Raw genomic sequence first — 19,683 nt, forward strand, 5'->3', positions numbered from 1 at the left:
TTTGTGTTGGTCTATCACATAAAATCCCAATAAAATACATTTATGTTTTTGGTTGTAACCTGACAATATGTGGAAAATTTCAAGGGGTGTGAATACTTTTTCAAGGCACTGTGTGTATATATATATATATATATAATGTTTGGGGGTTCTAAGTAATTTTCTAGCAAAATAATACAGATTTTTACTTGCAACAAAAAGTGTCAGAAAAAAAAGGCCTGCTCTTCAAGTGGTTAGACTTTTAAAACAAATGACAAAAATGTGTCAACAGATGAGATATTTAAGGTATGTAGGTACAAACAGGTTTCCTGGTTTAAAAAAAACCCAAACAAAGCCAGCCCTCCCTTCCGAAGCAGCCTTTTAACCGTCGCTTCTTCCGCCTCCTCATCATAACCATGGAGATCTCCGGCTTGACGGACAGACTGAGCTGCTCGATCTGCCTGAACATCTTTAACGTCCCGGTAACACTGACCTGTGGGCACAACTTCTGCCGGGCTTGCATCGCTCGGGCACTGGGGGCACAAGATGCTTGTGGAGTCTATTCCTGTCCAGAGTGCCGAGAGGAGTTTCAGGACCGTCCGGCTCTGCAAGCCAACAGCAACCTCCAAAACATAGTGGAGATGTTCTACTCCAAGCAGCCGGAATCGGAGGGATTTGCTGTTCCATGCACGTTCTGCCTGGATTCTCCAACACCCGCTGTGAAAACGTGTCTGCAATGCGAATGTTCTTTGTGCCACGACCACCTGAAAGCCCACAGCAAATCAGACGAGCATATCCTAATCGATCCCACTGCCTCCCTGGAAGATCGAAAATGCTCCTTCCACAAAAAAAACCTGATGCTTTATTGTTACGATGATGCAAAATGTATATGTATCAACTGCTGCCCGGCCGAACACAAGGTGAAGCTGATTGATGAAGCATCTGACAAGAAGAAGGGAAAGCTGAGAAAGCTTCTAGATGTACTGGCCTCCAAGGAAGAGGACATTGATGGTCAAATCCGGAATTTTCAGGAGAACGTTAGAGAAAGGCAAGAAAGGGTCCTTGACTTGGCAGACAAGGCAACTGCTCTGTTTAGAAACATCAGGAGGCAACTAGAAGATCTGGAGAAAAGAGTCCTGACCGAGGTCTTCAGAGGGGGTGAGAAGTTTTCCGAGCATATCTCTGGTCTGATTAAGCCTCTCGAAGTCAAGAAGGACGAGCTGTCCAGAAAGAGACAACACATCGAGGAGCTGTGCAACATGACCGACCCAATAGGGTTCTTGCAGGATCAGAAGTTGGACTTTTGCATCCCAGAGGAATGGGATAAAAGTTTCCTAAATGGACACGATAGCCAGAGTCTTGGCACAGGAGACCTGGATGAAGGTCTGACCTTGGAGACCATCCACTCAGGACTTTCGGACATTGTGAAAGATCTTTCCTCAAGGATCTCCATTCTCGAAGCTTCAGACATAGTTCTGGATGTAAAAACAGCAGCAGCTAACATAGCCGTGTCTCCGGACAGGAAAATGGCTTTGTTGCCCCAGACAGAACAGTATTATCCAGAATCACCGGAGAGATTTGAGGACGGCCAAGTTATAAGCTGCAGGAGCTTCTCCTCAGGACGGCACTTCTGGGAAGTGGAGACCAGTGAACTGGGAGACTGGATGATGGGCCTGGCCTACCCCTCCATAGACAGGCATGGGGACCATTCGTGGCTAGGAGAAAACGCCAAGTCCTGGTGTCTAACCAGATATCAAAATCAGTACTCTGTGATACATGATGGAGAAGAGCTCCTCATACCCTTCCAGAGACTGGGTCGGAGATTCAGGGTCTATCTGGATTACGAAGGCGGGCGGCTGTCCTTTTATGAGCTGGGGGACCAAATCAGACACTTGCACACTTTTTCCACCATCTTTATGGAGCCCCTCCATGCTGCTTTTGGTGTTCTAGAGGACAAAGATGACTGCTGGTTGAGAATTAGAAGTTAGGACTTTTTCGATGATGGCTTGACATAACCATACACAGCACTGGCAGGGGTGGACTGCACAGGGGCCCTCTGAGACTTAAGAGCCTATCAATGCTAGATGGGTGTTGGGACCCTCACATAGATCTGGACACTCACTTCTGTCTACCTGTCAATTGATAGACGGTAGTTACAGTAAATGTGCTTGGGGGGGGGCACTGGTTTTGCACAGGGGCCCCTCTATGAATGCCTGTGCCAAAGAATATTGTGTATCATTTTTATTTGCTGCACTTGCACCTTAACCAATCAACCCTTTCATTGTCTACCTACTGTATGCACTAGACTACTACAGGGGAAAAAAATTAAAACCACACATTCAAGGGTCAGTCCAGCCAATGGTATTCCAGATATAACCGAATCACCCATCGGCCTTTTGTATGGGACGTCTGCAGCCAGGTGTGTCTGCTGAATGTGCGCAATGCTGAAGCCAAACGAGTCTCACTCCTTTAGCCGCACAAAGCTGAAGGGTGATTTATCCAGCTGGCCTCCACCCAAGACCAAAATGTCAAGCAGCAGATAGGGGTTTTCCAAATTTTTAAATGGCTGACAGAACTAAGATTAGCAACATGACAATTGTGTTTTTTTCCTAAATTATATTTTATATTTGTAATATAATGCGAATAAAAATTTTATATATACACATATATATATATATATATATATATATATATATATATATATATAAATATATATATATATATATATATATATATATATATATATATATATATATATATATATATATATATATATATATAAAATAAAATATATATAAAATTTATTTTTTTATTTATTTATTATTAAATTACAAATATATAAAATAATATATATGGGGTAAAACATATTTTTATTGTCTGACAGGACTAAGATTGGCAACAAGACAATATAAGGAAAAGGCACAGCATATGGTGCATATATACAGTATAGAATATATTTATACGTTATAAAATATAATAATATTTATATATACATACACATATATATATATATATATATATATATATATATATATATATATATATATATATATATATATATATATATATATGTGTATATATGTATATATATATAGATAGATAGATAGATATAGATAGATAGATAGATAGATAGATAGATAGATAGATAGATAGATAGATAGATAGATAGATAGATAGATAGATAAATAGATAGATAGATAGATAGATAGATAGATAGATAGATAGATAGATAGATAGATCGATCGATCTATATATATATAAAATTTGTCTTTTTAATCTTAAATTATGTTATTTGTTTGTGATACAATAATATATAAAATAAAATAAAATAAAATAGTGTAATTAAATATATATATATATCTATATAGATATATATCTGTATATATCTATATAGATATATATATTTTAGTTCTTTAACATAACAAATATATTATATATATACACACACAGCATTTGCCTTATAACAATATATATAATAAAATAATGTATTGTAGAAAAAAATATAATATTATTTTAATATATATGTAATACACACACATTTATTTTATCATCATATATTGTCATATATATATATATTGTTAGTGACATTCTGCAGACCTCACCTTGGAATGTAACGCTGCGGCTCCCTTACAGGTTTATCGAGTGGAAAATAAAGATTTATTTGCATACATTTTTGGCTGCTGGTCTGTGTGGTGTTTATGTCATTGCGGTGTTTGTGTTCTGGGTGTACAGATTTCGGTTCAGGTAAAAAAAAAAAAGGCGACCGACCACGTCACAAATGTATTCTTTTTTCTGCGCTCTCAGTTCCGGCATCGTAGGCAACCGTCCCTCTTCTCAGCAAAATCTTCTGCATTATTAAAGTGGTTGTATACCCCAAATATGAACTTTTACCTACAGGTAAGCCTATAATAAAGCTTACCTGGAGGTAAAAAGAATATCTCCTAAACCTGTACGGTTTAGGAGATATTCACTTTGCATGCGGCCGCTGACGTGACGTCAGCGGCGCATGCGCTGTGAATGCCCGGCCTAAGGTCCGGCAGACGCTCCTGGACCTTGCTGGGACGAAAACGAGTGACGTCATCGCGGCCTCCGGCCACTCACAGCGCCGGAGCCGCGAACCCGGAAGACGCGCCGAGGGCAAAATGTCAGCTCCCTCGGCGTGGATCGGGTGAGATACTGGCGCCTCGTTCTAAGCTGAGTATTTCATAATGCATTGCAAACTAGCTCATTATGCCTTTGCCTTACAGGTTTTTTTTTTTTTCACCTGCGGGTGTACAGCCGCTTTAAGAAGAATTCTTTCCTCTTTGAATCGGATTCATTTTAATATTTAGAGGTTGATTTCTAGATTCACATTTTAGCGTTTGCTGATCGTTTGCAGAATCGTTTTTGTGCGGTATGGGTATTTTTGAGCCACTTCAATGGGCGGAGCTCCGCACAGCAAAGTATCTCCTCCACCTCTCTGAGCACCAAGCTTCATACGTTTTTTTTTTTTTTTTTAACCAATCAAAAACCACGCATATGTTTTGCCGCTTTTGGGGTGCCGTTAACAATGAATGGCAATGCAAGTGAGACGCACTTTTTTGCACGATACGCTATGGCGGGAATGCAGCCTCATTCACCTATTTTTTAAAAATTAATCCAATTTAAAAAAAAATGTGAATCTTGGGTGAAAGGTGAGTAAAATGGAACATCCTCCCCAATGCTTTCTATACTATATGTATTTATCCGGCCATAGATGAGCAGGCTTGTGACCGAGATGAGCCAAAACATACACCATATTGTCAAAAGTATTGGGACGCCTGCCTTTACATGAACTTTAATGACATCCCAGTCTTAGTCCGGAGGGTTCAATATTGAGTTGGCTCCGCTCTTTGCAGCTATAACAGCTTCAACTCTTCTGGGAAACTAATAATAATTCAAACTTTTTTTTTGTTCAGCCCTGGAAAGGATTTACCCCCTTTAATGGCCAGGCCACTTTTTGCGATACGGCAGTGCGTCACTTTAAATGACGATTTGCGCGGCCCTGCACCCAAACAAAATTGATGTATTTTTTTTTCCCCCACAAATAGAGCTTTATTTTGCTGGTATTTGATCACCTCCGCGGTTTTTATTTTTGGCACTATAAACAAAAAAAAAGACTGACAATTTTGAAAAAAAAATAAAAACATTTTTTACTTTCTGCTATAAAACATTTCCAAAAAAAAAAAATGTAAAAAAGCAAATGTAGTCATCAGTTTAGGCCGATATATATTCTGCTACAAAAAAAAAATCGCAATAAGCGTATATTGATTGGTTTGGGCAAAAGTTATCGCGTCTGTGGAATATTTTTATGGCATTTTTTATTTATTTACTAGTAATGGTTGGTAATCAGCAATTTTTAGCGGGACTGCAACATTGCGGCGGACAGATCGGACCCCTGGCTGACACTTTTGACACTTTTTAGGGAACTAGCGACCTTATTACAGTCACCAGTGCTTAAAAATATGCACCGGCACAGTATAAATGACACTGGCAGGGAAGGGGTTAACATCAGGGGCGATCAAAGGGTTAACAATGTTCCCTCGGGCTGGGTTCACGCCATCGCCGCATGCGGCTCACGGCAGGGGGTGCGGTGCGTTCCCGTTCACCGTTTCAGGTCCGATTTCAGCCCAAATTTTTTGGCCTGAATTCGGACCTGAAACCGACCAAAAGGCGCAACGCGCCGGATGCAAAACGCACCGGACCCGCTGCGGAGATATGTGAACCGTCCCCATAGAGAGCCGGTCAAAATCTCTGGCTACTGTGAACTGGAGGCGAATTGGACCCCGCATCCAATACACATAGGTGTGAACCCCGCCTCAGTGGGTTTCTAACTGTGCGGGGGGGGGGGATGGGCTCACCGCATGATCCATGTTCCTGATTAGCAGTTCTGTCTCTGTGGGGAGCGATCGCGGGTGGCCCACTGATTGGCTCCCCCCTGTGGCCAATCAGCGCACGATCGCGGCTCCGATGGCGCGTGCACGCAAACCCCCCCCTCCCAGTGGCTATTGACAAAATCATGTACAGGTACGTGATTTTGCACAATAGCGCCACCTTGCTGTAGTATATGTACGGCAGACGGTTGGAAGTGGTTAAAGCAACCTGTAAATACTCCTCCGTTTAACCCCGTATTGACCCTTAATTTACTTGAATCAGCCTTACTTTATTTCTTCTTCTCCATTTAATTATTATTTTCCTGTTTTTTTACTTTTATTTTATAAAGTGATAATAATTAACCACTTGCTGACCGCCGCGCGCCGTTGTATGTCCAAAGTTTGGCGGCGGATATCGTTGTTATGGCACCAGCTAGCTGCCATAACCCCGGTATCCCCGTTTTCGTGCGGCGGTCGGCTTTCAGATAATAGTGGTCTCTGCGGCTGATTCGCCGCAAGATCACTTTTATCGGTGGTGGGAGAGGTGCCCCCCCCCTCTCCCGCCGCGATCCGGTGCCCTCCGCCGCTTACCACAGCCGTTGGTAGCGGCGGCGGCGATCGCGTCTGTCTCCCTACTGTGCCTGGAGATGAGGGAGGCTAAGATGGCGCCCAACTCGTCTCCATGACACTGCAGGGCGGAAGCGACGTCAAAACGTCACTTCCGCCCATGCCTCTTAAAGGCACATTTTTTTCAATGTCATTTTTTTAAATGATTTTTTTTTTTTTTTTTTTTATTGCATTTTAGTGTAAATATGAGATTTGAGGTCTTTTTGACCCCCCGGATCTCATATATAAGAGGACCTGTCATGCTTTTTTCTATTACAAGGGATATTTACATTCCTTGTAATAGGAATAAAAGTGACACAATTTTTTTTATTCAAAAAACAGTGTAAAAATAAATAAAGTCATGTAAAATAAATAATAAAAATAAAAAAAAATTTTTAAGAACCCCTCTTCCCGACGAGCCCGCGCGCAGAAGCGAACGCATACGTGAGTAGCGCCCGCATATGAAAACGGTGGTCAAACCACACATGTGAGGTATTGCCACGACCGTTAGAGCGAGAGCAATAATTCTAGCACTAGACCTCCTCTGTAATGCAAAACATGCAACCTGTAAAAAAATTTTAAACGTCGCCTATGGAGATTTTTGAGGGTAAAAGTTTGACGCCATTCCCCGAGCGGGTGCAATTTTGAAGTGTGACATGTTGGGTATGAATTTACTTGGCCTAACATTATATTTCACAATATAAAAAAAAAAAATGGGCTAACTTTACTGTTGTCTTATTTTTTTATTCAAAAAAGTGAATTTTTTCCAAAAAAAAGTGCGCTTATAAGACCGCTGCGCAAATATGGTGCAAAAAAAAAGTATTGCATTGACTGCCATTTTATTCTCTAGGGTGTTAGAAAAAAAAACAATATATAATGTTTGGGGGTTCTAAGTAATTTTCTAGCAAAAAACCCTGTTTTAAACATGTAAACACCTAAAATCCAAAACGAGGCTGGTCCTTAAAGTGGCGTTCCACCCAAAAAAAAAAAACTACATTAAAAATCCTAAAAAAAAAATACAAAAAAACATTTGGATTTTTTTTTTTTTAACTTACCTCTAAATGCCTGTTGCTAGGGGGTCCCTCGTAGTCTGCCTCTTCCAGTGCCTGGGCTGGTGACATCACTTCCCCCTCGGCACAGGAAGGGCTCGGTTCTGCTCCCTCCCTCCTGTCAATCGTCTGGGACCCATTACAGGTCCCAGGTGACTGAGCGGCCAATCACGGCGTGCGGCGCCGCTCGCGCATGCGCAGTGGGTGCCAGGCTGTGAAGCCACAACCCGGCACCCACAGTTGCAATGCCGGTGCCACCGAACGAAGGGGGGGGACGAGCGGGGCTTTGATCCCCCGCATCACTGGACCCCGGGACAGGTAAGTGTCCAATTAAAAGTCAACAGCTGCAGTATTTGTAGCTGCTGACTTTTAATTTTTTTTGACTGGACCTCCTCTTTAAGTGGTTAAAACTTTTTATTAATTTATTTTTTGTTTGCTTTGTTCGATAATATTTTTACACCTTTAACATATACTTACACATTTCACATTGGGGGAAAAAAAAAAAAAGCGCAAAATAAAAGAAAGAAAAAAACATTTATTTCATTTGTAAATAACTCTTCAGTGCTTTGTGCCGTTGCTGGCAGCTGCAGTGTAAACAAAACAGTTGCCGGTGTTCCGTCAGATTAGGCGACCCGTCAGAATTGGTGACGGAAGTGACGTTCCGTCGCCGCCATCTTGGTACACCCCGCACTGCTCCACAGTGACGATACACGGAGAAGGGGGCAAGCGGACATCTTGTTACACCCACCGGAGTTTTGCACCTCACAGTTATTTTTTAACAGGAAACTGAGCTTATATGGTGAAATACAGGGTTTGGAAATCCATCGGACGGTTTAGATGATGAGTTATAAAAGCAGCGCTGTTCTGTCACATTAGCAAACCTGTGAGATCAGCAGGTTTGCCGCTGCTTTTAAAATTCGACGACTAAACAGTCCGTCGGATTTCTAAATCCTGTATTTCACCACATAAGCTCCGTTTCCTGTGAAAAATTAGTGTGAAATGCAGAACTCCTGTGGGTGTAACAAGATGTCCGCTTGCCCCCCTTCTCCGTGTATCTTTACTGTGGAGGAGTGCGGGGTGTAGCAAGATGGTGGCGACGATTCTGATGGGTCGCCATATCTGACGGAACACTGGCAGATATCAGTAATTAGTATCGGCGAGTAAAAAAAAAAAAAAAGGATCGGTACTCGTAACAAAAATGGTGCATCCCTAGTCAGGGTTAACTGTTAAGGGTTAAGGGCCTCAGGGTGAGCCCTTAACCTTAACATTTAACCCTTAAACGTAAACTTCAGCTTAGCTGTTATCCCTCGGCTAGTGTAGGAGAGGATGCAGCTTTTCCTGCATTGGTTACATCGGAAGGCGGGGGAGACATTGGGGGGGTTGTGTTGTCCTCCCCCGTGTCTACATAAAGAGGACCTGTCACCTGCCCATGCAGCCATATAGCCATGTAGCAATAAAGTAGCAAAAAAGTGTAAAAATTTACTAAACAAATAAAAATAATAAAAGAAAATATTAAAGCACGCCCATACACGCCCCATAAAAAAAGCACAGTATAGGGCGAGCGCCGAGCATGTGTTCGCTTACATCAGCAACTCTTAACTGATGCCCTGTAAAGGTTTTATTTAAAGGTTGGAGAATTTGGGCTACCATAGGTTTTTTTTTTTAATTGTGGTTCCATGGGCGTGCGCAATTTTAGGACTTAACCAGTTTGGTATCTATTTACTCGACGTAACCCCATATTGTACAAAAAGTGGTTGAGACTAATTGGATGGGAAAATAGAGGTTCAGGTCCACATCCCTTGTACAACACGAAAGAAAGAAAGAAAGTTTCCTCAAAAAACTGGACTTTAAAGGACCACGAACACTCAAGGGAGGATGTTTAGTAAAAAATACAAAATTCTATTACAAATAATTAACATTGTATCAAAAAGAAACAAAAACACACGATAACACTGAAATACACATGAGATTGAAACATGATAAAGTGGAAGAAGCCCAGACCAACCTTCAGGCAGACATAATAAAACCAACGCGTTTCGGCATATGGAGTAAGGGTCTTCTTCAAGGAAAGAAAGGAAAGGGCTGAAAGACTTCCATATAGCTACGAGCAATCAATAAGATTGATATAAAAATCACGATTATACACAAAATGTTATACAATTAATGAAAATATACAACAGTTTAATCAGTAAAGATACAAATGTATTAATATCAAAAACTGACCTCATGTGTTTAACGCTTTTAGCACTGGAGATCGATTAGTCAAGGCAATAAAAGGAGAGCGAGAATGTCCACATAAAAAACAGCAAAATGTCATGTCTAATGCGGCGTCTCCCTGCGTGCCACCAGAATATCGCCCAGGAGGCAGGATGAGGGGCAAAGAATGGAGGAGGAGGGAAGCAGGAGGACAAAAGGGAGTACACTGGTACAGAAACATGAAGGATAACCAAAAACACTCCTTGGTTATCCTTCTTGTCTCTGTGACCTTTCCTTTCTTTCCCTGAAGAAGACCCTTACGCTATATGTCGAAACGCGTTGGATTGTATCTGTCTATCTGACAGTTGGTCTGGGCTTCTTCCACTTTTTCACGTTTCAATCTCATGTGTATTTCAGCGTTATCATGTGTTTTAGCTTCTTTTTGATATGATGTTAATTATATGTAATAATATTTGTATTTGCTATTAAACATCCTCCCTTGAGTGTTCGTGGTCCTTTAAAGTCCCGTTTTTTTGAGGAAACTTTCTTTTACATAACCCCATGTTGTATATTTTAAAAAAGATAAAAAATAAAATGATAAAATATTGTGTTTCTTTGCACTAACATTTTTTATGTTTTTTTCCCCTGAAAATGTGCATTCGATAAATAGCGACATAAAAAATTGCAACTGCAACCATTTTATTCTCCAGGATCTCTGCTTTACAGTAATTTCTAGAAAAAAAAATGCTGATTTTAACATGTATGCATTAAAAAAAAAAAAAAGAAAAAGAAAAAATTGCCCCTGTAGACAAGCGGTTAAACAGAATCTTTGCTTAGGGCTCATGCACACACGCCAGCGTTACAGCAGCACTAAAAACGGCTGTTTTTTCGCATTGAGACGCGTTTTTACATAAACGTTTTTTGGGTTTTTTTGTGCATTTACCCGCATCTTTTGGCGTTAGCGTTTTTTGGCTTTTTTTTTTTTTTCATTAAAAACACTCCCTATAATGTTAAAATGCCTAGAAACTTCAAACGTGGCTTGGCGCGTTTAGACACGATTAGACGCATTTTTTTTGTTTTTACTGCTCCTGGAAGCACGGGCTGTCGTTTCTTTTCTCCTGCCCCTAAATGCTCATGCCTCCAAACGCCTCTGACAGTTCCTGTGTGCATGGACACATAGGCCAACATGGAGGGGCTTTTAGAGGCAGTAAAAAAAAACAGTCAAAGCCCCCCATAACAGCCGCTGTAAAGACGCCCCGTGTGCAGGAGGCCTCCAAGTGATGGAATGTCGGGCCAGCGAATGTTTTTCATGTTTTTTATATATAATATTCATGATATTGTTGTTACAAAACCTGGAGGAGGCATCTCATGAGGTTCTCGGTGACTCCTCTGAACTCCAAACCAAAGTGGTTCCAGTTGTTGAAGGAGTGGAAGAGTTGGTAGAGCCGGTGCCGGACCTCATAGCCAGGAGATCGAGGAACTCTCCTGTGATAGGCCGAGTAAAAGTTGTCACACTGAGCCCCAAATATCTCCCCAATAGACAAGTCACATTCCGAATGGCCGTAAAAAGAACCCAGGTCAAAGAGAAGCGGCCCATCCTCATCCTCTGCCGCGTTCCCTTCCCATAAATCTCCGTGTAGGAGAGACGGGACAATCACCGCGTCTTTAAAAGCATTCTGAAGCTTCACCTGAAGAGAGAAAAAATATGTTATAGGAGAGGAGAGTTATAGAGGAAGGAGGGGAGTCCTCCAGCAGTGCAGAGTATTTCAGGAGAGGAGAGTTATAGAGGAAGGAGAGGAGACCTCCAGCAGAGCAGAGTATTTCAGGAGAGGAGAGTTATAGAGGAAGGAGCAGAGTCCTCCAGCAGAGTATTTCAGGAGAGGAGAGTTATAGAGGAAGGAGCAGAGTCCTCCAGCAGTGCAGAGTATTTCAGGAGAGGAGAGTTATAGAGGAAGGAGCAGAGTCCTCCAGCAGTGCAGAGTATTTCAGGAGAGGAGAGTTATAGAGGAAGGAGCAGAGTCCTCCAGCAGAGCAGAGTATTTCAGGAGAGGAGAGTTATAGAGGAAGGAGCAGAGTCCTCCAGCAGTGCAGAGTATTTCAGGAGAGGAGAGTTATAGAGGAAGGAGCAGAGTCCTCCAGCAGTGCAGAGTATTTCAGGAGAGGAGAGTTATAGAGGAAGGAGCAGAGTCCTCCAGCAGAGCAGAGTATTTCAGGAGAGGAGAGTTATAGAGGAAGGAGCAGAGTCCTCCAGCAGTGCAGAGTATTTCAGGAGAGGAGAGTTATAGAGGAAGGAGCAGAGTCCTCCAGCAGTGCAGAGTATTTCAGGAGAGGAGAGTTATAGAGGAAGGAGCAGAGTCCTCCAGCAGTGCAGAGTATTTCAGGAGAGGAGAGTTATAGAGGAAGGAGAGGAGACCTCCAGCAGAGCAGAGTATTTCAGGAGAGGAGAGTTATAGAGGAAGGAGCAGAGTCCTCCAGCAGAGTATTTCAGGAGAGGAGAGTTATAGAGGAAGGAGCAGAGTCCTCCAGCAGTGCAGAGTATTTCAGGAGAGGAGAGTTATAGAGGAAGGAGCAGAGTCCTCCAGCAGAGCAGAGTATTTCAGGAGAGGAGAGTTATAGAGGAAGGAGCAGAGTCCTCCAGCAGTGCAGAGTATTTCAGGAGAGGAGAGTTATAGAGGAAGGAGCAGAGTCCTCCAGCAGTGCAGAGTATTTCAGGAGAGGAGAGTTATAGAGGAAGGAGCAGAGTCCTCCAGCAGAGCAGAGTATTTCAGGAGAGGAGAGTTATAGAGGAAGGAGCAGAGTCCTCCAGCAGTGCAGAGTATTTCAGGAGAGGAGAGTTATAGAGGAAGGAGCAGAGTCCTCCAGCAGTGCAGAGTATTTCAGGAGAGGAGAGTTATAGAGGAAGGAGCAGAGTCCTCCAGCAGAGCAGAGTATTTCAGGAGAGGAGAGTTATAGAGGAAGGAGCAGAGTCCTCCAGCAGTGCAGAGTATTTCAGGAGAGGAGAGTTATAGAGGAAGTAGCAGAGTCCTCCAGCAGAGCAGAGTATTTCAGGAGAGGAGAGTTATAGAGGAAGGAGCAGAGTCCCCCAGCAGAGCAGAGTATTTCAGGAGAGGAGAGTTATATAGAGGAAGGAGCAGAGTCCTCCAGCAGTGCAGAGTATTTCAGGAGAGGAGAGTTATAGAGGAAGGAGAGGAGTCCTCCAGCAGAGTATTTCAGGAGAGGAGAGTTATAGAGGAAGGAGCAGAGTCCTCCAGCAGAGTATTTCAGGAGAGGAGAGTTATAGAGGAAGGAGCAGAGTCCTCCAGCAGTGCAGAGTATTTCAGGAGAGGAGAGTTATAGAGGAAGGAGCAGAGTCCTCCAGCAGAGTATTTCAGGAGAGGAGAGTTATAGAGGAAGGAGCAGAGTCCTCCAGCAGAGTATTTCAGGAGAGGAGAGTTATAGAGGAAGGAGCAGAGTCCTCCAGCAGTGCAGAGTATTTCAGGAGAGGAGAGTTATAGAGGAAGGAGCAGAGTCCTCCAGCAGAGTATTTCAGGAGAGGAGAGTTATAGAGGAAGGAGCAGAGTCCTCCAGCAGTGCAGAGTATTTCAGGAGAGGAGAGTTATAGAGGAAGGAGCAGAGTCCTCCAGCAGTGCAGAGTATTTCAGGAGAGGAGAGTTATAGAGGAAGGAGCAGAGTCCTCCAGCAGAGCAGAGTATTTCAGGAGAGGAGAGTTATAGAGGAAGGAGCAGAGTCCTCCAGCAGTGCAGAGTATTTCAGGAGAGGAGAGTTATAGAGGAAGTAGCAGAGTCCTCCAGCAGAGCAGAGTATTTCAGGAGAGGAGAGTTATAGAGGAAGGAGCAGAGTCCCCCAGCAGAGCAGAGTATTTCAGGAGAGGAGAGTTATATAGAGGAAGGAGCAGAGTCCTCCAGCAGTGCAGAGTATTTCAGGAGAGGAGAGTTATAGAGGAAGGAGAGGAGTCCTCCAGCAGAGTATTTCAGGAGAGGAGAGTTATAGAGGAAGGAGCAGAGTCCTCCAGCAGAGTATTTCAGGAGAGGAGAGTTATAGAGGAAGGAGCAGAGTCCTCCAGCAGTGCAGAGTATTTCAGGAGAGGAGAGTTATAGAGGAAGGAGCAGAGTCCTCCAGCAGAGTATTTCAGGAGAGGAGAGTTATAGAGGAAGGAGCAGAGTCCTCCAGCAGAGTATTTCAGGAGAGGAGAGTTATAGAGGAAGGAGCAGAGTCCTCCAGCAGTGCAGAGTATTTCAGGAGAGGAGAGTTATAGAGGAAGGAGCAGAGTCCTCCAGCAGAGTATTTCAGGAGAGGAGAGTTATAGAGGAAGGAGCAGAGTCCTCCAGCAGTGCAGAGTATTTCAGGAGAGGAGAGTTATAGAGGAAGGAGCAGAGTCCTCCAGCAGAGCAGAGTATTTCAGGAGAGGAGAGTTATAGAGGAAGGAGCAGAGTCCTCCAGCAGTGCAGAGTATTTCAGGAGAGGATAGTTATAAAGTAAGGAGCAGAGTCCCCCAGCAGTGCAGAGTATTTCAGGAGAGGAGAGTTATAGAGGAAGGAGCAGAGTCCTCCAGCAGAGTATTTCAGGAGAGGAGAGTTATAGAGGAAGGAGTAGAGTCCTCCAGCAGAGTATTTCAGGAGAGGAGAGTTATAGAGGAAGGAGCAGAGTCCTCCAGCAGTGCAGAGTATTTCAGGAGAGGAGAGTTATAGAGGAAGGAGCAGAGTCCTCCAGCAGTGCAGAGTATTTCAGGAGAGGAGAGTTATAGAGGAAGGAGAAGAGTCCTCCAGCAGAGTATTTCAGGAGAGGAGAGTTATAGAGGAAGGAGCAGAGTCCTCCAGCAGTGTAGAGTATTTCAGGAGAGGAGAGTTATAGAGGAAGGAGCAGAGTCCTCCAGCAGTGCAGAGTATTTCAGGAGAGGAGAGTTATAGAGGAAGGAGCAGAGTCCCCCAGCAGTGCAGAGTATTTCAGGAGAGGAGAGTTATAGAGGAAGGAGCAGAGTCCTCCAGCAGTGCAGAGTATTTCAGGAGAGGAGAGTTATAAAGTAAGGAGCAGAGTCCCCCAGCAGTGCAGAGTATTTCAGGAGAGGAGAGTTATAGAGGAAGGAGAGGAGTCCTCCAGCATTGCAGAGTATTTCAGGAGAGGAGAGTTATAGAGGAAGGAGCAGAGTCCTCCAGCAGAGTATTTCAGGAGAGGAGAGTTATAGAGGAAGGAGCAGAGTCCTCCAGCAGAGCAGAGTATTTCAGGAGAGGAGAGTTATAGAGGAAGGAGAGGAGTCCTCCAGCAGTGCAGAGTATTTCAGGAGAGGAGAGTTATAGAGGAAGGAGAGGAGTCCTCCAGCAGTGCAGAGTATTTCAGGAGAGGAGAGTTATAGAGGAAGGAGAGGAGTCCTCCAGCAGTGCAGAGTATTTCAGGAGAGGAGAGTTATAGAGGAAGGAGAGGAGTCCTCCAGCAGTGCAGAGTATTTCAGGAGAGGAGAGTTATAGAGGAAGGAGCAGAGTCCTCCAGCAGTGCAGAGTATTTCAGGAGAGGAGAGTTATAGAGGAAGGAGCAGAGTCCTCCAGCAGTGCAGAGTATTTCAGGAGAGGAGAGTTATAGAGGAAGGAGAAGAGTCCTCCAGCTGAGTATTTCAGGAGAGGAGAGTTATAGAGGAAGGAGCAGAGTCCTCCAGAAGAGCAGAGTATTTCAGGAGAGGAGAGTTATAGAGGAAGGAGCAGAGTCCCCCAGCAGTGCAGAGTATTTCAGGAGAGGAGAGTTATAGAGGAAGGAGCAGAGTCCTCCAGCAGTGCAGAGTATTTCAGGAGAGGAGAGTTATAGAGAAAGGAGCAGAGTCCTCCAGCAGTGCAGAGTATTTCAGGAGAGGAGAGTTATAGAGGAAGGAGCAGAGTCCTCCAGCAGAGCAGAGTATTTCAGGAGAGGAGAGTTATAGAGGAAGGAGCAGAGTCCTCCAGCAGTGCAGAGTATTTCAGGAGAGGAGAGTTATAGAGGAAGGAGCAGAGTCCTCCAGCAATGCAGAGTATTTCAGGAGAGGAGAGTTATAGAGGAAGGAGAGGAGTCCTCCAGCAGTGCAGAGTATTTCAGGAGAGGAGAGTTATAGAGGAAGGAGCAGAGTCCTCCAGCAATGCAGAGTATTTCAGGAGAGGAGAGTTATAGAGGAAGGAGAGGAGTCCTCCAGCAGTGCAGAGTATTTCAGGAGAGGAGAGTTATAGAGGAAGGAGCAGAGTCCTCCAGCAGTGCAGAGTATTTCAGGAGAGGAGAGTTATAGAGGAAGGAGCAGAGTCCTCCAGCAGTGCAGAGTATTTCAGGAGAGGAGAGTTATAGAGGAAGGAGAAGAGTCCTCCAGCAGAGTATTTCAGGAGAGGAGAGTTATAGAGGAAGGAGCAGAGTCCTCCAGCAGAGTATTTCAGGAGAGGAGAATTATAGAGGGAGGAGCAGAGTCCTCCAGCAGTGCAGAGTATTTCAGGAGAGGAGAGTTATAGAGGAAGGAGAAGAGTCCTCCAGCTGAGTATTTCAGGAGAGGAGAGTTATAGAGGAAGGAGCAGAGTCCTCCAGCAGTGCAGAGTATTTCAGGAGAGGAGAGTTATAGAGGAAGGAGCAGAGTCCTCCAGCAGTGTAGAGTATTTCAGGAGAGGAGAGTTATAAAGTAAGGAGCAGAGTCCCCCAGCAGTGCAGAGTATTTCAGGAGAGGAGAGTTATAGAGGAAGGAGCAGAGTCCTCCAGCAGTGCAGAGTATTTCAGGAGAGGAGAGTTATAGAGGAAGGAGCAGAGTCCTCCAGCAGAGCAGAGTATTTCAGGAGAGGAGAGTTATAGAGGAAGGAGCAGAGTCCTCCAGCAGTGCAGAGTATTTCAGGAGAGGAGAGTTATAAAGTAAGGAGCAGAGTCCTCCAGCAGTGCAGAGTATTTCAGGAGAGGAGAGTTATAGAGGAAGGAGCAGAGTCCTCCAGCAGTGCAGAGTATTTCAGGAGAGGAGAGTTATAGAGGAAGGAGAAGAGTCCTCCAGCAGTGCAGAGTATTTCAAAAGAGGAGAGTTATAGAGGAAGGAGCAGAGTCCTCCAGCAGTGCAGAGTATTTCAGGAGAGGAGAGTTATAAAGTAAGGAGCAGAGTCCCCCAGCAGTGCAGAGTATTTCAGGAGAGGAGAGTTATAGAGGAAGGAGAGGAGTCCTCCAGCATTGCAGAGTATTTCAGGAGAGGAGAGTTATAGAGGAAGGAGCAGAGTCCTCCAGCAGAGTATTTCAGGAGAGGAGAGTTATAGAGGAAGGAGCAGAGTCCTCCAGCAGAGCAGAGTATTTCAGGAGAGGAAGGAGAGTTATAGAGGAAGGAGAGGAGTCCTCCAGCATTGCAGAGTATTTCAGGAGAGGAGAGTTATAGAGGAAGGAGCAGAGTCCTCCAGCAGAGTATTTCAGGAGAGGAGAGTTATAGAGGAAGGAGCAGAGTCCTCCAGCAGTGCAGAATATTTCAGGAGAGGAGAGTTATAGAGGAGGGAGCAGAGTCCTCCAGCAGAGTATTTCAGGAGAGGAGAGTTATAGAGGAAGGAGAGGAGTCCTCCAGCAGTGCAGAGTATTTCAGGAGAGGAGAGTTATAGAGGAAGGAGAGGAGTCCTCCAGCAGTGCAGAGTATTTCAGGAGAGGAGAGTTATAGAGGAAGGAGAGGAGTCCTCCAGCAGGGCAGAGTATTTCAGGAGAGGAGAGTTATAGAGGAAGGAGAGGAGTCCTCCAGCAGTGCAGAGTATTTCAGGAGAGGAGAGTTATAGAGGAAGGAGAGGAGTCCTCCAGCAGGGCAGAGTATTTCAGGAGAGGAGAGTTATAGAGGAAGGAGCAGAGTCCTCCAGCAGAGTATTTCAGGAGAGGAGAGTTATAGAGGAAGGAGAGGAGTCCTCCAGCATTGCAGAGTATTTCAGGAGAGGAGAGTTATAGAGGAAGGAGCAGAGTCCTCCAGCAGAGTATTTCAGGAGAGGAGAGTTATAGAGGAAGGAGCAGAGTCCTCCAGCAGTGCAGAATATTTCAGGAGAGGAGAGTTATAGAGGAGGGAGCAGAGTCCTCCAGCAGAGTATTTCAGGAGAGGAGAGTTATAGAGGAAGGAGAGGAGTCCTCCAGCAGTGCAGAGTATTTCAGGAGAGGAGAGTTATAGAGGAAGGAGAGGAGTCCTCCAGCAGTGCAGAGTATTTCAGGAGAGGAGAGTTATAGAGGAAGGAGAGGAGTCCTCCAGCAGGGCAGAGTATTTCAGGAGAGGAGAGTTATAGAGGAAGGAGCAGAGTCCTCCAGCAGAGCAGAGTATTTCAGGAGAGGAGAGTTATAGAGGAAGGAGAGGAGTCCTCCAGCAGAGTATTTCAGGAGAGGAGAGTTATAGAGGAAGGAGCAGAGTCCTCCAGCAGAGTATTTCAGGAGAGGAGAGTTATAGAGGAAGGAGAGGAGTCCTCCAGCAGTGCAGAGTATTTCAGGAGAGGAGAATTATAGAGGAAGGAGAGGAGTCCTCCAGCAGTGCAGAGTATTTCAGGAGAGGAGAATTATAGAGGAAGGAGAGGAGTCCTCCAGCAGTGCAGAATATTTCAGGAGAGGAGAGTTATAGAGGAGGGAGCAGAGTCCTCCAGCAGAGTATTTCAGGAGAGGAGAGTTATAGAGGAAGGAGAGGAGTCCTCCAGCAGTGCAGAGTATTTCAGGAGAGGAGAATTATAGAGGAAGGAGAGGAGTCCTCCAGCAGTGCAGAGTATTTCAGGAGAGGAGAATTATAGAGGAAGGAGCAGAGTCCTCCAACAGAGCAGAGTATTTCAGGAGAGGAGAGTTATAGAGGAAGGAGCAGAGTCCTCCAGCAGAGCAGAGTATTTCAGTAGAGGAGAGTTATAGAGGAAGGAGCAGAGTCCTCCAGCAGTGCAGAGTATTTCAGGAGAGGAGAGTTATAGAGGAAGGAGCAGAGTCCTCCAGCAGTGCAGAGTATTTCAGGAGAGGAGAGTTATAGAGGAAGGAGCAGAGTCCTCCAGCAGTGCAGAGTATTTCAGGAGAGGAGAGTTGTAGGGGAAGGAGCAGAGTCCTCCAGCAGTGCAGAGTATTTCAGGAGAGGAGAGTTATAGAGGAAGGAGCAGAGTCCCCCAGCAGTGCAGAGTATTTCAGGAGAGGAGAGTTATAGAGGAAGGAGAGGAGTCCTCCAGCAGTGCAGAGTATTTCAGGAGAGGAGAGTTATAGAGGAAGGAGCAGAGTCCTCCAGCAGTGCAGAGTATTTCAGGAGAGGAGAGTTATAGAGGAAGGAGCAGAGTCCTCCAGCAGTCAGAGTATTTCAGGAGAGGAGAGTTATAGAGGAAGGAGCAGAGTCCTCTAGCAGTGCAGAGTATTTCAGGAAAGGAGAGTTATAGAGGAAGGAGCAGAGTCCCCCAGCAGAGCAGAGTATTTCAGGAGAGGAGAGTTATAGAGGAAGGAGCAGAGTCCTCCAGCAGAGTATTTCAGGAGAGGAGAGTTATAGAGGAAGGAGAGGAGTCCTCCAGCAGTGCAGAGTATTTCAGGAGAGGAGAGTTATAGAGGAAGGAGCAGAGTCCTCCAGAAGAGCAGAGTATTTCAGGAGAGGAGAGTTATAGAGGAAGGAGCAGAGTCCTCCAGCAGAGTATTTCAGGAGAGGAGAGTTATAGAGGAAGGAGCAGAGTCCTCCAGAAGAGCAGAGTATTTCAGGAGAGGAGAGTTATAGAGGAAGGAGCAGAGTCCTCCAGAAGAGCAGAGTATTTCAGGAGAGGAGAGTTATAGAGGAAGGAGCAGAGTCCTCCAGCAGAGTATTTCAGGAGAGGAGAGTTATAGAGGAAGGAGAGGAGTCCTCCAGCAGTGCAGAGTATTTCAGGAGAGGAGAGTTATAGAGGAAGGAGAGGAGTCCTCCAGCAGTGCAGAGTATTTCAGGAGAGGAGAGTTATAGCGGAAGGAGAGGAGTCCTCCAGCAGTGCAGAGTATTTCAGGAGAGGAGAGTTATAGAGGAAGGAGCAGAGTCCTCCAGCAGTGCAGAGTATTTCAGGAGA

The 19,683-nt window shown here is 44.7% G+C and overlaps 2 protein-coding genes across 2 annotated transcripts in view; one reads left to right on the forward strand and one right to left on the reverse strand.

Moving 5' to 3' along the window:
* Nucleotides 1-389: 389 nt before the first annotated feature.
* The window catches only part of LOC141113417 (E3 ubiquitin/ISG15 ligase TRIM25-like), a 102,375-nt gene continuing 83,081 nt past the window's right edge, over nucleotides 390-19,683 (forward strand). Inside the window, exon 1 of the mRNA XM_073606475.1 lies at nucleotides 390-1,961. Within this exon, the coding sequence (XP_073462576.1) occupies nucleotides 393-1,961 (1,569 nt within the window). The 5' untranslated portion in view covers nucleotides 390-392. The remainder of the gene's footprint in view (nucleotides 1,962-19,683) is intronic.
* The window catches only part of LOC141113733 (ketosamine-3-kinase-like), a 29,524-nt gene continuing 20,207 nt past the window's right edge, over nucleotides 10,367-19,683 (reverse strand). The window contains exon 6 of the mRNA XM_073607017.1: nucleotides 10,367-11,406. Coding sequence (XP_073463118.1) covers nucleotides 11,062-11,406 — 345 coding nt within the window. The 3' untranslated portion in view covers nucleotides 10,367-11,061. The remainder of the gene's footprint in view (nucleotides 11,407-19,683) is intronic.

The sequence above is a fragment of the Aquarana catesbeiana genome, linkage group LG12 (genome assembly GCF_042186555.1).
Source record: "Aquarana catesbeiana isolate 2022-GZ linkage group LG12, ASM4218655v1, whole genome shotgun sequence".
In the NCBI taxonomy this organism is placed as follows: domain Eukaryota; kingdom Metazoa; phylum Chordata; class Amphibia; order Anura; family Ranidae; genus Aquarana; species Aquarana catesbeiana.